General features: G+C 54.3%; 1 protein-coding gene across 5 annotated transcripts in view; it reads right to left on the bottom strand.

The window, feature by feature from the left end:
- MARK1 (microtubule affinity regulating kinase 1) overlaps window positions 1-5,991 on the bottom strand; it is a 127,333-nt gene extending 121,342 nt beyond the window's left edge. For 2 of the 5 annotated variants that reach the window (XM_066595096.1, XM_066595097.1), the window contains exon 1: window positions 5,467-5,986. In XM_066595096.1, the coding sequence (XP_066451193.1) occupies window positions 5,467-5,517 (51 nt within the window). In that variant the 5' untranslated portion in view covers window positions 5,518-5,986. Of the gene's footprint in view, window positions 1-5,466 lie in introns of all 5 variants that reach the window. The other 3 variants (XM_066595098.1, XM_066595095.1, XM_066595093.1) reach the window with 3 other exon arrangements.
- Between the last annotated feature and the right edge of the window lie 14,276 nt (window positions 5,992-20,267).

Here is a 20,267-nt window from a genome sequence, read left to right as displayed (position 1 = left end):
CTGGTAGGACGATCTATAGAAATATCAGAATGGTTACAGACTACCAGCTGCAAACTCACAGAGCCTCGCCGACATCGCAACCGTAAAACACAAGCCAAAAACCAGACCAAACTGATAGCACGCAACAGTAAAGAACGTAATCAGAGAATTCTTGTCAAATCCCCATCGACAACAAAACCCATAATTATAGCGTTGAGCCACAAGATCACACTCCATATCACCCCTCCGGTAGGACAACGGACATGGAAAGCACAAGAATGAGGCGAAAGGGTCTTGCAGGTACTTGACGGGCGAAATGAATTCAGGAATTTGAGAGATAAGCGGCGACTGTAGGAGGCCAACGGAGTGATGTAATTTCCTCATGATGTACGAACAAAGGAGAGACTATCTGAAAATCAACGAAAGGCCCCGTACATGTCTTCTGCTTCGTATTTCAACTTCTGTCGCCTAGACAAATACATAGGAGGACGCCTCGGGGCACGCTTTTTTTTGTTCTTCGCAGCAATGCTCATGATGCAATCCTATAGACTGCATATCGTGCATCTCCTGATGCAATACTGTACAACGCAAACATCTGCGCTGGACCACCGTAACGAACACCAGCCCAGCGTACGTATACCTCATAACGGCAACAAAGGATCCTGTGGAGCAAATGTAGGAAATCCCCCAAGAAAACAATCCTCATTACAGGTAATTAATGCAACAATCCATACGCAGCTCTTCTCTTCTTGCAGACATGGGTGTGTTCACCAAATTACATAGTTTCCTAAAATCCACTTAAAAAATGCCTCTGCAAGGGTTAATTAACGGGATGGGTACAGACTGGTATCACTCATGACAAGCAGCATGCTGTCACCTCGGAGGGGGGTCTTAACTATGTCATCCATTTACCTTCACTACATGGTTTAATTAAAAGGCAGCATGGATGACAATAGTTTAATCATATTTCTCGGGGGACTTGCATTAGTTAAATCGCAGAAGCTCAGGTACCGGAGAGGGTAACTGTTTCAGGTAGGAGAAAGTCACCCAACCTGAAGAATTCCTCAAGATGACAGTAGGTTTATCAAAACCATCTCTAATAGTGGTTGCAGATGAAAATTAATGACTTGACCTTTGATGTTGCCCAGATATTGACAATAGGAAAGGGTTAATATTAGGACATTGTGCTGAAAAAAAGCCCAAAGACAGCGGGAAATGGAGGATGGCATACACTTCCTGTGATTAGTGGAGCTCCTCAAGCGATCCCTCACGCCTCTGCCTCAGAACAGGCATTTCCCGCGTGCCCCAGACCCGGAGCGAGCCGACCCGCGCGCCCCAGACCCGGAGCGAGCCGACCCGCGCGCCCCAGACCCGGAGCGAGCCGACCCGCGCGCCCCTGACCCGGAGCGAGCCGACCCGCGCGCCCCTGACCCGGAGCGAGCCGACCCGCGCGCCCCTGACCCGGAGCGAGCCGACCCGCGCGCCCCTGACCCGGAGCGAGCCGACCCGCGCGCCCCTGACCCGGAGCGAGCCGACCCGCGCGCCCCAGACCCGGAGCGAGCCGACCCGCGCGCCCCAGACCCGGAGCGAGCCGACCCGCGCGCCCCAGACCCGGAGCGAGCCGACCCGCGCGCCCCAGACCCGGAGCGAGCCGACCCGCGCGCCCCAGACCCGGAGCGAGCCGACCCGCGCGCCCCAGACCCGGAGCGAGCCGACCCGCGCGCCCCAGACCCGGAGCGAGCCGACCCGCGCGCCCCAGACCCGGAGCGAGCCGACCCGCGCGCCCCAGACCCGGAGCGAGCCGACCCGCGCGCCCCAGACCCGGAGCGAGCCGACCCGCGCGCCCCAGACCCGGAGCGAGCCGACCCGCGCGCCCCTGACCCGGAGCGAGCCGACCCGCGCGCCCCTGACCCGGAGCGAGCCGACCCGCGCGCCCCTGACCCGGAGCGAGCCGACCCGCGCGCCCCTGACCCGGAGCGAGCCGACCCGCGCGCCCCTGACCCGGAGCGAGCCGACCCGCGCGCCCCTGACCCGGAGCGAGCCGACCCGCGCGCCCCTGACCCGGAGCGAGCCGACCCGCGCGCCCCTGACCCGGAGCGAGCCGACCCGCGCGCCCCTGACCCGGAGCGAGCCGACCCGCGCGCCCCTGACCGAGCCGACCCGCGCGCCCCTGACCGAGCCGACCCGCGCGCCCCTGACCGAGCCGCCCCCGCGCGCCCTTGACTCGGAGCGAGCCGACCCGTGCGCCCCTGACTCGGAGTATAGGTTTGCTTTGGAAAGAACGTTTCCATAAGCATTCACTTCAGAAAAATATGTGCTTGGCCTTCAAAGCGAGCCTTCCCATACATACATGCTTCCTTCAGAGCTAGAATTAGTTTTTCCATTTGAGTTCCTTTCAGGAAGAGCGCTCCCAAATGCGTTCCCATACACATTTCCTCCAGAACAAGAGCTTTCCATATGTGACAGCTCTTCTACAAGTTCCCCCTCAAAATTAGTGCTGCTGTACAAGTTCCCTTAAGAACAAGCTTTTCTCTACGCACTTCCTTCAGAGCCATGTGTTGCTTTCAGAATTATCGCTCTTTAGAATCATTTCCATCAGAATGACCATTCCCCTACATGTTCCCTTCAGAAGTCGATCCCCCCCTGAGCGGCCCCGTTCGCAACGAGGGGAGGTCCCCCCAGAGCGGCCCCGCTCGCAACGAGGGGAGGTCCCCCCTGAGCGGCCCCGCTCGCAACGAGGGGAGGTCCCCCCTGAGCGGCCCCGCTCGCAACGAGGGGAGGTCCCCCCTGAGCGGCCCCGTTCGCAACGAGGGGAGGTCCCCCCTGAGCGGCCCCGTTCGCAACGAGGGGAGGTCCCCCCTGAGCGGCCCCGTTCGCAACGAGGGGAGGTCCCCCCTGAGCGGCCCCGTTCGCAACGAGGGGCGGTCCCCCCTGAGCGGCCCCGTTCGCAACGAGGGGCGGTCCCCCCTGAGCGGCCCCGTTCGCAACGAGGGGCGGTCCCCCCTGAGCGGCCCCGTTCGCAACGAGGGGCGGTCCCCCCTGAGCGGCCCCGTTCGCAACGAGGGGAGGTCCCCCCTGAGCGGCCCCGTTCGCAACGAGGGGAGGTCCCCCCTGAGCGGCCCCGTTCGCAACGAGGGGAGGTCCCCCCTGAGCGGCCCCGTTCGCAACGAGGGGCGGTCCCCCCTGAGCGGCCCCGTTCGCAACGAGGGGCGGTCCCCCCTGAGCGGCCTCGTTCGCAACGAGGGGCGGTCCCCCCTGAGCGGCCTCGTTCGCAACGAGGGGCGGTCCCCCCTGAGCGCAACGAGGGGCGGTCCCCCCTGAGCGGCCCCGTTCGCAACGAGGGGCGGTCCCCCCTGAGCGGCCCCGTTCGCAACGAGGGGCGGTCCCCCCTGAGCGGCCCCGTTCGCAACGAGGGGCGGTCCTCCCTGAGCGGCCCCGTTCGCAACGAGGGGCGGTCCCCCCTGAGCGGCCCCGTTCGCAACGAGGGGCGGTCCTCCCTGAGCGGCCCCGTTCGCAACGAGAGGCGGTCCTCCCTGAGATGCCTGTTCGCAACGAGGGGCGGTCCTCCCTGAGATGCCTGTTCGCAACGAGGGGCAGTCCTCCCTGAGAGGCCTGTTCGCAATGAGGGGCGGTACCCCCTGAGCGGCCTGTTCGCAACGAGGGGCGGTCCCCCCTGAGCGGCCACTTTGCAACGAGGGGCGGTTCCCCCTGAGCGGCCACTTTGCAACGGGGGGCGGTCCCCCCTGAGCGGCCACTTCGCAACAAGCGGCGTCCCCTTCGCAACGAGCGGCCCCCCCCCCTGAGCGGCGTCCTTCCTGAGCGGCCCCTTTCGCGACGAGCGCTCCCACACGCGGCCCCTTCGCGACGAGCGCTCCCACACGCGGCCCCTTCGGGACGAGCGCTCCCACCACCAGTGGTCCCTTCAGGATGAGCGCTTCCATACGCAGCCCCTTCGGAACGAGCGCTCCCACGCGCCGCCCATAAGAATGTACATTTCCATATACGTTTCCTTCAGAACTGTTCCAATGAGTCTTCAGCACTAGCGCTGCCGTACAGATTCCCTTCAGAGGAACCTTTTTTTCAGAGTAGCGGTTCAGTTTGTGTTCCCTTCACAACAAGCGTTCCAATGTGTTCCCGTCAGAGCCGCCATTCTAATGCGCATTTCCTTCAGATCGAACGTTCCCATATTTCCTTCTGAGCGAGCATTCCGATAAATGTTCTCCCTGGAACAAGCGTTTCAATACCCTTCCGCGTCCCGGCGAGCGCTCTGATAAAATATCCATTACAGTAAAAGCCGGGCGCACCGGGTATTGTTGCCCGATTATCAATTCTCTACTGGCAACGATAACGACCGGCATGTTCACCCCGTCTGACGCCGCCGCCGTATAAAGTTCCAGACCGATTTCAGCGTTCTCAGTAAGTTCGGTGGCACAGCTTATCGCCACCGCAGGCGCGTCCATTATAGGGCACACGTGTCCGGCACCAGAGTTACTTGTGTATTACCACAGATTTGGCGATTATCATCCATTTTTGACCAAAGTATCATTCCCTTTATGAGCGCAATCACAGCACTTTTGAATACTAATTATTTGCTGATTAATCGCTTTTATTAAGGGTCATTTTGTCCAAATGATCAGTGTGCTTGTCGCGGTACCTAACGGCTTGTGTATGGGAGACCGGCGGCTTGTGTGTATGGGAGACCCCAGGCTTGTGAATGGGAGACCCCAGGCTTGTGAATGGGAGACCCCAGGTTTGTGTGTGGGAGACCCCAGGTTTGTGTGTGGGAGACCCCAGGCTTGTGTATCGGAGACCCCAGGCTTGTGTATCGGAGACCCCAGGCTTGTGCGTGGGAGACCCCAGGCTTGTGCGTGGGAGACCCCAGGCTTGTGCGTGGGAGACCCCAGGCTTGTGCGTGGGAGACCTCAGGCTTGTGTATCGGAGACCCCAGGCTTGTGTATGGGAGACCTGATGGCTTCTGTATGGGAGACCTGATGGCTTCTGTATGGGAGACCTGATGGCTTCTGTATGGGAGACCTGACAGCTTCTGTATGGGAGACCCCAGGCTTGAGTATGGGAGACCTGATGGCTTCTGTATGAGAGACCCCAGGCTTGAGTATGGGAGACCTGATGGCTTCTGTATGGGAGACCTGATGGCTTGTGTACGGGAGACCCCAGGCTTGCGGCCACCTCAGCAGCCCTACACACTCTGCACATGGGCTGTGAGAGAAGGACACCATATTGTTAGAACACATCCAAGCTGAGGTAAACCGGAAGATTCCACTGCCGCCCGGGAGAGAGGGGGTTAATGGCCAGTGCCCCCACGTCGCCCTTTTTACCGGCTCCCCTGTGATCACCCTATGGTACAGCCCCCTCCTCTGCTTTCCCCCAACAATCCATTTAGTCCCAAAGAACCCCCTTAGATAGCCTCCCTCCTCCTCCCGCCCCCCTCCGCGCCATCACAGTGGACTCGCCCGTAGGGCTACTCACATTCTCTGTGTCCCGCTCGTTCACTGTCGGCAATGGCGTCCTGGCTGACATCTTGAGAGGGAGCGCAGAGCTCAGTCTCCCCACCTCCTCCTGCCAGGCCCGAAGCTGCCGCTATCAGATCGTCCCCCGAAGCAATTAATAGACAGAATGTCAGTAAAGGCAGACGAGGGCGTCCTCCTCCTCTACCACAATCACAGCATCCCTAATAGAGCGGGGGGTCCCCACCCCTGCTGCAGGCTGGGGTCTCCTCATTCCCTGCAGGTGACATCCAGAGCCGGGAGGAAGCGGGGGTCTGGCTGTTGCATCACCGGCTCCAAGGCGACGGCATGCGGAGACATCAATCCATCCGGGGCGATGCGAAATCCATCCAGTGCTGAGGAGCAGTAATCCAATGTGTGCTGCAAGGAATGAGAGTCAGGGCGAGGGGGGCAGCGAGGAGCCGAGAGGCTGAGGCTGCTGGGGAGTGCAGGCAGATCTCACACACATCTAAAGCAGCAGCAGCAGCCCTGCAGATGGATCTCCTCCTCTTCCAGGACAGCAAATCCAAGGCTGCATCCTCATCTCCTCCTCCTGCACTCGCACCCCCTCCCTCCTCGGCCAGGAAGAGAACAACTACTTCCAGTGGGACCATCATCCTGGGAGCGGAGGGGCTCCGGCCCATCGGGGACTCGGCCCTAAGTGGTGCCCGTATCGATGCCCATGTAACGATAGAGGGGTAGCTTGTGGCAACTAAACTTTAATACGGACCCGCGCCATAATATACCTGTAGATATATGGAGGGCGTAATAAGGAAGAGAAATGGGGCGCGGCGTGGCAGGCCGTTACGAACGGTCGCCCCTCGTGTCTCCCGCTTTTAATGGCGCTGCGATATAGAAAGCTGATTACAATGGAAACGGAAACTCAAAAAGTTTTGTTGCACAACATCAGAGGTGTGAGTGCGCCCCCCGTGGTCACCGGACACACGTGGAGCCGGTAGTCAGGTCCTTGCCATACGTGTAGCGGATCACAGCTGACTGATGCAATGGGGTCTGGGATGTCGCAGATCATGGCAGGCGGTAAGGAGGGCACGTAGACCCGAATCACAAGGTGTACGGTCCGGGGGACGAGGAAGAAGTTCACTATCGTCACCGGCGGCACGACCGATCCATCTGTTTGGTGGTCGCCGCGCACTTCTGATGTCGTCATGATAAAGAGGGGGTCCAGCTTGTTGGAGGATGACACCTGGGATAAGCCGTATCTGTAGCGTCCGGGCACGAAATCCCCGGGATTGTGTCCTCAAGGAGTAAGAAGGAGCCAGACACTTTCTACAGGTTGTAGCACCCAACACGTTTACCTCGGGGGAGGGGCGGTCGCGCATAGGCTCCATGTAGACCGGTGGTTTCCCCTCCCCCACATTCTGACGTTACGCTTGTTGCCCAATTGGTGGACTGCGACTTTATCACTAAAGATCCCATGAAACCATCGCTTTCCGTTACGGTTCGCACACTCTCGCAGAGAGAACGGCGCCGCGCTTTGTCGGCCGGTTTCAGCGCCGTAACAATATACTCAGGTCTCCCCGCTGTGCCCCGCCACGCTGCTCGGCCCCCCGCTCCGGACTCTGTTTACAGCTACAGTCCCGCCTGGTTGACAGGACATCACAGGGGCTGCAGCCAATGGCAGATCTCGTCATCAATCACTGAGCTCTGTTATTGGCTACAGCCCCTGTGATGTCCTGTAAACCGGGCGGGACTACAACTGTAAACAGAGTCCGGAGCGAGGGACCGAGAAGTGTTGCGGGACACTGTTGACTATTTGTTCTGTTTCTCAGTGTGGAAGTGGTTGTAATGGAAAGGTACAACTCGGCAACCCCTTTAAAATTGGAATCCCACTTACAAATTGTGCGCCTGCCGGGATGATCTTCACCGGACGTTGTTCAGAAATGATGTGCACTAATAACAGACTGGTAGACATCAACCCAGCCGTGTAGGAGTCATCCATATACACCACACCCACGTACGGACAAATGGGTAAGTTAAGGGAAAGACCTGGCAACCTACCCGGTAAAAACTTCGCCTTGGAAACCCTATGAAAGAGCTCTCCAATGATTCAGGTATGACATCCGATGGCAGGCCCCCAGGCCAAAGGATTCTCTGGGGAAGAGCAAGGTCTGAGTACAAGTAGTTAGGGTTTTCCTCATGATGCAACTGGGAGAAAGTCCTTGGGAAGCCCTCATGATGAAAGCAAAGGACTGCGCCGTACCAAAACTTACATACTAGCAACATGGAATGTGTGTGGCATGAGTCTGGGGAAATTGGACATAGTGAAACACGAAATGACAAGACTTAACATTGATATTCTTGGAATTAGCGAATTGCACTGGACAGGTAATGGGTATTTTCAGTTCAACGACTTCACATTGCACTATGCCGGACAGGAGGAACTCAAGAGGAATCCAGTAGCCTTTATTACAAACAAGTGGACCTCAAAGGCAGTAGAACGTTTTAGAACAATCAGCGACTGTATCATTGCTATCTAGATACGTGGTAAGCCAGTGAACAGCTCAATCTTACAGGTCTATGCCCCAACAACTGATGCTGATGAGGAAACCATTGAAGATTGTGAAGGACATCATTTACAATATGGGCCACTTCAATTCCAGAGTCGGCAGCCAGCCAGAAGCAGCCATCACAGGAAGATTTGGGCTTGGTGAAAGAAATGAAGCCGGTGATCGCCTGGTATAATTCTGCCATGAAAATCGACTCAGGATAGCAAACACATTGTTTATGCAACCCAAACACCGACTGTAGACTTGGACATCTCACAATGGCCTACATCAAAACTAGATTGATTATATCCTGTGTAATCATCGTTGGCGAAGTTCAGTCGCTGCAATAAAAACCCTTCCTGGTGCCGACTCATCATGAACTTCTTGCAGCTAAGATCAAGATCAAATTCCATAGCATTAAAGGGGTTGTCCCGCGGCAGCAAGTGGGGTTAAGCACTTCTGTATGGCCATATTAATGCACTTTGTAATATACATCGTGCATTAATTATGAGCCATACAGAAGTTATTCACTTGCCTTCCCTGCACTGGCATCCCCGTCTCCATGGCTCCGTCTAACTTCAGCGTCTAATCGCCCGATTAGACGCGCTTGCGCAGAAGGGTCTTCTGCCTTCGGGTCTGTCCAGCAGCAGCTGCGTTTTGGCTCCGCCCCTTCTACGCGTCATCGCGTAGCTCCGCCCCGTCATGTGTGCCGATTCCAGCCTCCTGATTGGCTGGAATCGGCACACGTGACTTGGCGGAGCTACGCGATGACGCGTAGAAGGGTGGCGGAGCCAAAACGCAGCTGCTGCCGGACCGAGCCGAAGGCAGAAGACCCTTCTGCGCAAGCGCGTCTAATCGGGCGATTAGACGCTGAAGTTAGACGGAGCCATGGAGACGGGGATGCCAGTGCAGGGAAGGCAAGTGAATAACTTCTGTATGGCTCATATTTAATGCACGATGTATATTACAAAGTGCATTAATATGGCCGTACAGAAGTGCTTAACCCCACTTGCTGCCGCGGGACAACCCCTTTAATGCTATGGAATTTGATTTCCAGTCAATTAAAAACATCAGACATCAGACTTTAAATCAGAATATGCTTAACTCTACCGTGAGTGGGGGATGGTGACAATTTTTTATAAATGTTTTAGAGATCAGCAACACACTTCCCTGTACAACATGTGGTAGTACCACCCAACGTTTCAACCTAGCAATAGTGGTCGCCCACAGTCCGAAAGTAACACAAGTGTTGTCCAATAACTTGTCCAGAACTGGCGGATGAATGTGCGTTCCTTTGTTGTCGGCTTGAGCTCATGTTTTTTTAACTGGTAGGCTTGCATTTATGTCACTACCCATGTGCACACATCGGGCCTTTTCCTGAGGACCTACCTCACTTACACACATCGGTCCATTTCCTGAGGACCTACCTCACTTACATATCTCCTGAGTGTTCTGTACCATAATGTAGGTGACGTGTCTTTGGACATCTGTTGGGGTACCCAAATTCTCAGAGCAGCAGGATGATGTGAATCCTTTGTAGCAGTCTCTCTAGCTGTAGTCCTGCGGCTTTGTTCTCTCAGCGCCATTGGTTCTGATGCATTATGGAGCGGTGCCACTCAAACACCGGCCGCGTCCCTTCTTGTGCAAATATTGCTCCACAGATTCTCCAAGACTTGTCCTCTATGGCTCCCCAAGTAGACTCCTCACTCCTTTGGTCGTGCTCTCTCCTGGCAATGCAATCTCTCTTAAGGCTCAGTACCACTGGAATTGCTCTCCAGTTTGCAGCTCTTTATGATCTCAAGATTTCCCACCTGACTTTTGCAGCCAATGGGAAGTCACATACAATATTCCATAGAGAAATTCACAAACTGCAGTAATGCATGACTGCCAGTTGAGGTCACCCTTATACCATCCAAATTACATAACTATAGGGACTATGACAGAGCTCATTACAGCACTAACTCGAACCTGGCCTCCCTCCTTACACTGTCTTCAATAGTTAAGCCCCAGAAAACCCATTTAAGGCCCTTTTACACAGGCTGATGATCGGGCACAAAATTTCATGCAAACGTTTGTTTGCCAGATCATCAGTCAACATATGGACAAACTCTGATTGGACCACAGAGGAGAGGGGTACACAGGACCCTGTTCTTGGCTGATTGGATCTTTTATGCAAGCATAAGAATGCTCACTCACCGGCAGCACGTCCCACCCATGTAAACGGGATCGGCTGACAACTAATGTTATCTGTATGGGGACTGATCGGTCGTCCCCATACTACCAGTCTTCTGCCCATGTAAGACTGCTCTAAATTGTTGGCAAATTTTGTTGCAATTTTGAACTGCAGCAAAAAAAAACCCGCATTTAAAAAATGCACACGTTTCAAAAACTGCATTTTTTTTTTAAAGAAGGCGCATTACTAAAAACGTCATAAAGTTTCTTAAAAAAAAATGCATGCCGTTTTTAACAATGCATGGGCTTTTTAATGCGTTTTCTTGCAGTGGCTCTAAAATGCCTAAAAAAACATCAAGTGTAAACACAGCCTTACATCAGCTAAGTTCCGCCCCATCCCGCCTCCTCCCATTGCAAATAGTGGCAAAGGGGCGGGAGCTCAATGCACTGCTCCCGGCCTGCTTCCTCCCCCTGCACAAAGGGACAGCGTATATCGGCCGGGCGTGAAAACCCAGCCAATATATACGGACATGTGAATAAGCCTTTAAAAGCATCAATCAACATGCTGTTTTGTCAATCAGCGCTCATTAACAAGCCATGTCAGCCGATAGATACATTAAACTAGATGAATTTATGTCTCATTACATTTAAAAATGTCGAATGGATTTTATGTAAATAAGGCATAAAGGGGTTTTGCGAGGTGTGGCTTAAGTTGCAACATCATGTACCAAAATTGCACCAAGACTTTGTAACTAAATTTTGGTGCAGACTAAGCCAACCGATGCAATGTGTAAAGTGTCTAACGATGAGGCAAATTTCTAATCCAGTGTCTGACTATAAGGCTTCATGTCCACCTGCACGCACGGTGCTGAATCCTGCAGCGAAATCCGTGCGTGTCCGGGGCCGTGGGGAGGAAAAAGACATTAAACTTACCTCTCCGGACGCTGCGGGGCTCTTCTCAGTGCAGGCCGGATCTTCTTTCTTCCAGCGGTGGATGTGCTCGGCACGCCGGGAGCATGCGCCGTGTACAGCCATTTTTTTTTAAACTCCTGCTCTCCCGCGAATTTGCAGCACCGCACAAAAACAGCTGCAGCTGTGCCACGGATACGGACGGCTTCCATAGGCTTTAATGGGAGCTGTCCATACGGGAGACCCTCAGCAAAATGGAGCATGCTGCTATTTTTCTCCCGTACGCTCGATCCGCACGCCGGGAAGAAATCTCATCTGCATGCTTTTAGCTGCCCTATGGATGCTAATGCAACCCTATGGGCAGCAAAATACACAGATCTTCCGTGCGGGGGCCACGCATACACGCAAATGTCAGCTACACAGCGTAAGGCAATGTATTTGATTGCCTGCAAATTCCTGCGTATCATACGCGCATACATCTCAGGCATAATACGCAATTCAAATACATTCTAGTCAGCTCGGTCTATATGCATGTCCATACAGATGTGCTGTGAGAACTTTCTGGGCAGAAAATCCGCAGCATTTATAGTAGCAGCAAAGTGGATACGATTTTCAAAATCTGCACGTGACCAGCTCTGGTCAATCAGAGAGCAGGTATAGTCTGACACTATGTTAGGGGTTTGATGTGGATCCACTGTGTTGCCCAACCAGTAGATGGAACAGACCGGCAGGGCAGACAGACAGCTGTGGAAACCCGGATGCTCAATGCTGGAAGGTGTGTCTTAGAATGCAAGGTGACCAGGGGATCTAGCCCTATGCTAGAAGCAGGAGATGGAAAGTCCCTGCCTATCAACAGCAGAGAATTCGCCCTGAGAAGGGCGGCCCTGCGCAGGAACCTAGGCACTGATTAACTCTGTAAGGACTGATCACCAGGAAGTTGGATAACAACATGCCGTCTGCAGAACCAAGGAGTGAGCAAGTTCAGGGCCAAGCTGGAAGTACTTGAGCAAACTGAAGACAAAGCATAAACTGCAAACACAGGAACAAGCGGGAGCAGCTGCGACACGTGCCTATATGAGGGCTCATACACCAACACTGCAGCAGGGTCTAACCTGAGGCCGGCCCTGTTAGTGTGGCAGTGAAATAGATTTGGGTCCCCACTGGAAAGTCTAGGCTCTGGCACAGTAATGGGCTTCAGAAGAAGACAACCGTATTTGCAGGTGAGTTTGGAGCAATCACTTCCCACTTGGGTGTATTTATTCACAAATGACTTATTAAACCTTTTTGGTGATAGGTCCTCTGTGCACAATGATAACTATAGAGATGGCCGTGCACATGTTCTGTATAGATGGAGAGAGGCGCTCAGGATCATCTCCTCCGCCGGTGGACATCAGGGATTACCGTATGATGCTGCTGACAAATGCCAGGAGGCATCCACTGCAATAGGTGGTGACAGCGCCAGGTCTCCACCGAAGCTCGGCGCTCCGTCTGATCTCTGGGTTGCTAAGTAATATCTTGGACATATTTATGACTCAGTTCTAAATGATTCATTGTACTAAAATGATTATTTATTGGGGGACAACCTGAGTTTCCTGTAATTTACTGTAAGCTGCGATGACATCATGTGTACGCGTGGGTGCGTGACCTGGAAAAGTATACTTAGGTTACATAGCAGGTGATTTTCACAACGATGTTTGAAGGAGTCTTATCTCTCTCCATCAGAGCGTTATCTTGTGGATCCTGTCAATATTTGTTCTGTTAGATACACAGCTATGAGAAAGTGGAAGACACCGCTAATCTGCTATGAAAGTCTGGTTTCTATTTGCACCTAATTATATATTTATAATTCGAAGATGTGCAAAAAGTCGTATAGAATCCAGCGAGCAACATTCAAAAAGTTTACTAAAATTGTTAAATCCTGTTGAACTGAGGAAGTCACACTCATCCTCCAGCTAGGGTACGGTCATGCATAGTCCTCCAGCTAGGGTACGGTCACACGTAGTCCTCCAGCTAGGGTACGGTCACACGTAGTCCTCCAGCTAGGGTACGGTCACACGTAGTCCTCCAGCTAGGGTACGGTCACACGTAGTCCTCCAGCTAGGGTACGGTCAAACATAGTCCTCCAACTAGGGTACGGTCAAACATAGTCCTCCAACTAGGGTACGGTCAAACATAGTCCTCCAACTAGGGTACGGTCACACATAGTCCTCCAGCTAGGGTACGGTTACACATAGTCCTCCAGCTAGGGTACGGTCACACGTAGTCCTCCAGCTAGGGTACGGTCACACGTAGTCCTCCAGCTAGGGTACGGTCACACATAGTCCTCCAGCTAGGGTACAGTCACACATAGTCCTCCAGTTAGGGTACGGTCACACGTAGTCCTCCAGCTAGGGTACGGTCACACATAGTCCTCCAAGTAGGATACAGTCACACATAGTCCTTCAGGTAGGATATGGCCACATGTAGTCCTCCAGCCAGCTAGGGTATGGTCACACGTAGTCCTCCAGCTAGGGTACGGTCACACGTAGTCCTCCAGCTAGGGTACGGTCACACGTAGTCCTCCAGCTGGGGTACGGTCGCACGTAGTCCTCCAGCTGGGGTACGGTCACACGTAGTCCTCCGGCTAGGGTACGGTCACACGTAGTCCTCTGGCTAGGGTACGGTCACACGTAGTCCTCCAGCTAGGGTACGGTCACGTGTAGTCCTCCAGCTAGGGTACGGTCACACGTAGTCCTCCAGTTTGGGTACGGTCACAAGTAGTCCTCTGGCTAGGGTACGGTCACATGTAGTCCTCCAGCTAGGGTACGGTCAGATGTAGAGTCCTCCAGGTAGGATACAGTCACACATAGTCCTTCAGGTAGGATACGGCCACACGTAGTCCTCCAGCTAGGGTATGGTCACATATAGTTCTCCAGGTAGGGTACAGTCACACGTAGTCCTCCAGCTAGGGTACGGTCACACGTAGTCCTTCAGCTAGGGTACGGTCACACATAGTCCTCCAGCTAGGGTACGGTCACACATAGTCCTCCAGCTAGGGTACGGTCACACGTAGTCCTCCAGCTAGGGTACGGTCACACGTAGTCCTCCAGCTGTCAGAACCGGCAACTCTCGGGGCTGCCGTGCCCGCACCACCGGTCCGGCCACCCGGGGTACAGGAGCACGGCGCAGAGGTACCCCGGTTCTTGTGATCTCCCCGGGCCGCTGTAAGACTGGTCGCCGCCGGGTTGCTAGGGAGGCAGCTGGTGCTTCTAGTCGCTTGACTACGAGGCTGGCTTCCCTGGTAACTGTCTGTGCAGCTAGACTGGGGGCGTGCCCCCAGCACCTCCCTGATTAGCCCTGCTGCTGTCAGGCTCCCCGCCCCAATCAGCTTCTGGGGCGGGAGCGCTGACAGCATTTTAATAGGTGTGTTTTCCTCTCAGGCCTTGCCAGTGTTAGTTTGGTCTTCCAGCTGCACCCGCGTATTCTTTTGACTCCTGTTTGTGACCCCGGCTTTCTTGACCTCTGCTTTTGGACCTTGACTACGTTTTTGCCTGACCCCCCTGTACTGCGTACCCTCCTGTTGCCGACCCGGATTGTCTGACCGTTCTACCGTTGTTTGTCTTCAGTGTCTGTTTGTCTTCCCGTGTCCCGCTTCCCTAGTGAGGGTAGGGACCGCCGCCCAGTTGTCGCCCTGGGGGTTAGCCCAGGGGGGCAAGTAGGCAGGGACAGGGGTTGCGGGATATATCAGGGACCCCCATATCCCGGACACTGTCCTGACAGTAACACTGGCCGAAGGTAGGTCAGACTCGTGCATCCGCCCGGCTACTTTGAATCCCTCGATGGAGGCCGTGGCTGCGTTAGTGAACCAGGTCCAGGTCCTTACTAACCTTGTCCAGGACCTAACCGCCCGCATGCAGCTACAGGAACAAGTGGCGGCTGCAGGTCCCATGCAGCCCCCTTCCGCTCCCGGGACTATGTCAGAACCCCGAGCCACGCTGCCGGACTGCTTCTCTGGAGAGAGAGGTCAGTTCTTTGCATTTAGAGAGAGCTGCAAGCTCTACTTTGATCTCCGACCCCACTCCTCTGGTACTGAATATCAGAAAGTGGGAATTGTAATTACCCGCCTGAGGGGGGACCCCCAAAATTGGGCTTTCTCGCTACCAGCAGGCTCTCCAGCCCGACTATCCCTTGACGCCTTTTTTTCCGCCCTGGGTCAAATTTATGACGAACCCGACCGGGCGGGCTACGCAGTCTCCAAACTTCTGGCCCTGCGCCAGGGTTGTAAAATGGCGGAGGACTACTGTTCCCAATTCCGTCAACATTGTACGGAATCCGGGTGGAACGATGCCGCCCTAAAAGACTTATTTTTGACCGGTCTGTCTGAGGGTCTCAAGGACCTACTTGTGGCCCACCCAGAGCCTAGAACCCTGGAGCAAGCCATGACGCTTGCTATTCGGGCCGACCGACGTTTGAGGGGCCGACACGCCGCTCGGGCCACTCCACTCCCCACGCCCACTTCTTCTACTGACCTGACTCTCTCACTTCCCACCACCGAGCCCATGGAACTGGGAGCCATGAACCCCAAGCAGCGACGGGAATATCGCCTGAAGAAGAATCTTTGCTTCTACTGTGGGGAGCCGGGTCACCGCATTGCCACCTGCACTAAGAAGCCACGGCAGGAAAACTCCCGCTCCTAGGCAGTTGTCGGGAGGACTGTCTAGGAGCTAAGGTACTCCCTGTGTTATCCAAAATGTTATTGCCTTGCACCCTAGAATTTCATGCTTTCCACCGTACTGGGCAAGCCTTTGTTGATTCTGGGGCTGCGGCGAATTTCGTTAACTTTAATTTCGTTGCTCAACTGTCCGGGGTTTTTTTACGTTTAGAGACCCCGATTCTGGTTTCAGGAGTGGACTCCACCCCATTGTAAGCAGGGGTGGTTCATCTGGTTACCCCTGAAGTAAGGTTTACGATAGGAGCCTTACACGTGGAAACCTGCACCTTTCTAGTGATGAGAGATTTGTCTGTGGACGTCGTCCTAGGCCTCCCCTGGCTCCGGGAGCACAACCCGGTAGTAAATTGGGACACGTTGGAACTGGTAAAGTGGGGTCCCCGCTGTGCCAACCACCTTTGTGCGGTGAAGGTGGGAATCTCCACCTGCGAGGGGACCCCCCTACCAGATTACCTCTCCGAGTTTTCTGACGTGTTCTCCAAACAATTATCTGAAGCTCTGCCCCCTCATAGGGAATGGGACTGTAAAATAGACTTGATTCCTGGGGCCAAACTTCCTAAGGGCCGCATTTATAACGTTACGGTTCCTGAGAGAGAATCCATGAGGGATTATATCCAGGACAGCCTGGCCAAGGGGCACATCCGGCCCTCAGAATCCCCGGTGGGTGCCGGGGTTTTCTTCGTGGAGAAGAAGGATGGGGGTCTCCGGCCCTGTATCGACTATAGAGAGCTAAACAAAATCACAGTCCGAAACCAGTATGCCCTTCCACTCATTCCTGACCTCCTCAACCAGGTCGCTGGTGCCCGATGGTTTTCTAAACTTGATCTCAGGGGAGCATACAACCTCATCCGCATTCGGGAGGGGGATGAGTGGAAAACCGCCTTCAATACGCCCCTCGGGCATTTTGAATACCTAGTTATGCCTTTTGGATTGTGTAACGCCCCCGCCATTTTTCAGGGGTACATGAACTCAGTGTTTCAGGATATCATGGGGGTGTTCGTGGTTGTATATCTAGACGACATTTTGATTTTTTCCTCCGACTTGCCAAGTCACCATACTCACGTTCTGACTGTACTAGCTCGACTCAGACATAACAAGCTGTTTGCTAAACTCGAGAAATGTGTGTTCGGGGTACAAAAGATATCATTTTTGGGGTATATCATCACGCCATGCGACTTCCAGATGGATCCTGAAAAGGTGAAAGCCATCACGGAGTGGGCCCAGCCAGGGTCGTTGAAAGCCCTTCAACGCTTCCTCGGCTTCGCCAACTACTATCGCAAATTCATCAAAGACTTCTCCGTGGTGGCTAAACCTCTAACGGACCTCACCAGAAAGGGGGCAGATGTGAGGACCTGGTCTTCTGAGGCTCTGAGGGCCTTCGATACCCTAAAGGCGGCGTTCTCTTCTGCACCTGTCCTAGTACAACCAGATCTGTCCAGCCCTTTTTTGGTGGAAGTAGATGCCTCTGAGTTTGGTGTGGGAGCGGTACTGTCCCAAGGTCCCTCCACTCTCACCAACCTTAGACCGTGTGCCTATTTTTCTAGGAAGTTCTCTTCCACCGAACGGAACTATGATATAGGCAACCGGGAATTGCTGGCGATTAAGTGGGCTTTCGAAGAGTGGAGGCATTTTTTGGAAGGAGCCCATCACCAGATCACGGTACTCACAGACCATAAAAACCTCACCTATCTAGATTCCGCTAAGAGGTTAAATGCTCGGCAAGCCCGCTGGGCCTTGTTCTTCTCTCGGTTCAATTTTGTTGTTACCTATAGACCCGGTTCTAAGAATGTCAAGGCTGATGCCCTGTCTAGGAGCTTTGGTTCTCCGGAACCTGCCGAGCCGGAGCCTGAGAGCATTCTCTCCCCTGGGGTGGTCCTCGCTGCTGTCTCCTCCGACCTTTCACCTCTCATTCACGCCGCTCAACAATCTGCTCCTGAAGCCCTTCCGGAAGGCAAATTATTTGTCCCATTGTCACTGAGATTGAAAGTGTTAGAGGAGACACACGCTTCTGTCCTAGCTGGACACCCCGGCATCAGGGGTACGCTGGAGTTAGTATCCAGACTCTATTGGTGGCCGCACATGGCCAAGGAGGTACGGGTATTTGTGTCCGCGTGCCCGGTTTGCGCAAGGGGGAAGAATCTCAGGAGACGTCCTGAGGGTCCTCTTCTTCCCTTGCCCATTCCGTCCAGGCCATGGTCCCATTTGTCCATGGATTTTATTACTGATCTGCCATCCTCGCTGGGGAATACGGTCATCTGGGTAATAGTAGACCGTTTCTCTAAAATGTCACATTTTGTTCCGCTTTGCAAGTTGCCTAACGCCAAACTTCTGTCTGAAATGTTCATCAAGGAGATTGTTCGGTTACATGGGATCCCCGAGGACATTGTGTCAGATAGAGGGGTTCAGTTCGTCGCTCGCTTCTGGCGAGCCTTCTGTAAAAATCTAAACGTAAATTTGTCCTTCTCCTCCGCTTTCCATCCCGAGAGTAACGGACAAACGGAACGAATGAACCAAGAACTTATCCAGTATCTGCGACTGTTGGTCTCTGATAACCAGTATCAGTGGGCCAACTACTTACCTCTCGCCGAATTTGCTATCAACAACCATGTTAACTCGTCGACCCAATTGTCACCTTTTTTTTGTAACTATGGGTTTCATCCCCGGTTCTCGCTTTCCACTCCTGTGGTCTCGAACAATCCGGCCGCCGACATATCCTCTGAGGAACTGTGCACAGTTTGGGCCCAGGTTCGTAAGAACCTTCAGGGTTCCCAAGAGAAACTGCGTAAATACGCAAATAAAAGATGTACCATCTCTGCACCTTTTGTAGTCGGGGAGCAAGTTTTGTTGTCTTCCAAGAATCTGAGACTCAAGGTTCCCTCCCTGAAACTTGCTCCTCGGTTCATTGGCCCATTTACTGTTTCTCAGGTCATCAACCCGGTGTCATATAAGTTGGCACTTCCTGACCCCTGGAAGGTCCACAAGGTTTTTCACAAAAGCTTACTTAAGAAGTATGTGACTCCAGTTCTACCCACCCAGAACCCGCCTCCTCCTTCTCTGGTACAGGGGGAACTGGAGTATGAAGTAGAAAGGCTGGTGGATGCCCGACGGGTTAGAGGTGTGCTGCAGTACCTGGTCCACTGGAGAGGATTTGGCCCTGAGGATAGGACGTGGGTCCCTGCCAGGGACGTTCATGCGCCACGCCTAGTCCAGGCATTCCACAGGGCTTTCCCGCTTAAGCCCGCACCTGGCCATGGGGGTCCGGTGTCCCCCCGTAGAAGGGGGGGTACTGTCAGAACCGGCAACTCTCGGGGCCGCCGTGCCCGCACCACCGGTCTGGCCACCCGGGGTACAGGAGCACGGCGCAGAGGTACCCCGGTTCTTGTGATCTCCCCGGGCCGCTGTAAGACTGGTCGCCGCCGGGTTGCTAGGGAGGCAGCTGGTGCTTCTAGTCGCTTGACTACCAGGCTGGCTTCCCTGGTAACTGTCTGTGCAGTGAGACTGGGGGCGTGCCCCCAGCACCGCCCTGATTAGCCCTGCTGCTGTCAGGCTCCCCGCCCCAATCAGCTTCTGGGGCGGGAGCGCTGACAGCATTTTAATAGGTGTGTTTTCCTCTCAGGCCTTGCCAGTGTTAGTTTGGTCTTCCAGCTGCACCCGCGTATTCTTTTGACTCCTGTTTGTGACCCCGGCTTTCTTGACCTCTGCTTTTGGACCTTGACTACGTTTTTGCCTGACCCCCCTGTACTGCGTACCCTCCTGTTGCCGACCCGGATTGTCTGACCGTTCTACCGTTGTTTGTCTTCAGTGTCTGTTTGTCTTCCCGTGTCCCGCTTCCCTAGTGAGGGTAGGGACCGCCGCCCAGTTGTCGCCCTGGGGGTTAGCCCAGGGGGGCAAGTAGGCAGGGACAGGGGTTGCGGGATATATCAGGGACCCCCATATCCCGGACACTGTCCTGACACCAGCTAGGGTACAGTCACACGTAGTCCTCCAGCTAGGGTACTGTCACACGTAGTCCTCCAGCTAGAGTACGGTCACACGTAGTCCTCCAGCTAGGGTACGGTCACACGTAGTCCTCCAGTTTGGGTACGGTCACACGTAGTCCTCCGGCTTGGGTACGGTCACATGTAGAGTCCTCCAGGTAAGATACAGTCACACATAGTCCTTCAGGTAGGATACGGTCACACGTAGTCCTCCAGCTAGGGTACGGTCACACGTAGTCCTCCAGCTAAGGTACGGTCACTCGTAGTCCTCCAGCTAGGGTACGGTCACACGTAGTCCTCCAGCTAGGGTACGGTTACACGTAGTCCTCCAGCTAGGGTACCGTCACACGTAGTCCTCCAGCTAGGGTACGGTTACACATAGTCCTCCAGCTAGGGTACCGTCACACATAGTCCTCCAGGTAGGGTACGGTCACACGTAGTCCTCCAGCTAGGGACGGTCACATGTAGTCCTCCAGCTAGGGTACGGTCACACGTAGTCCTTCAGATAGGG

Source organism: Eleutherodactylus coqui, chromosome 3, assembly GCF_035609145.1.
Source record: "Eleutherodactylus coqui strain aEleCoq1 chromosome 3, aEleCoq1.hap1, whole genome shotgun sequence".
In the NCBI taxonomy this organism is placed as follows: Eukaryota; Metazoa; Chordata; class Amphibia; order Anura; family Eleutherodactylidae; genus Eleutherodactylus; species Eleutherodactylus coqui.
This window is presented reverse-complemented; position numbering and strand designations above follow the sequence as displayed.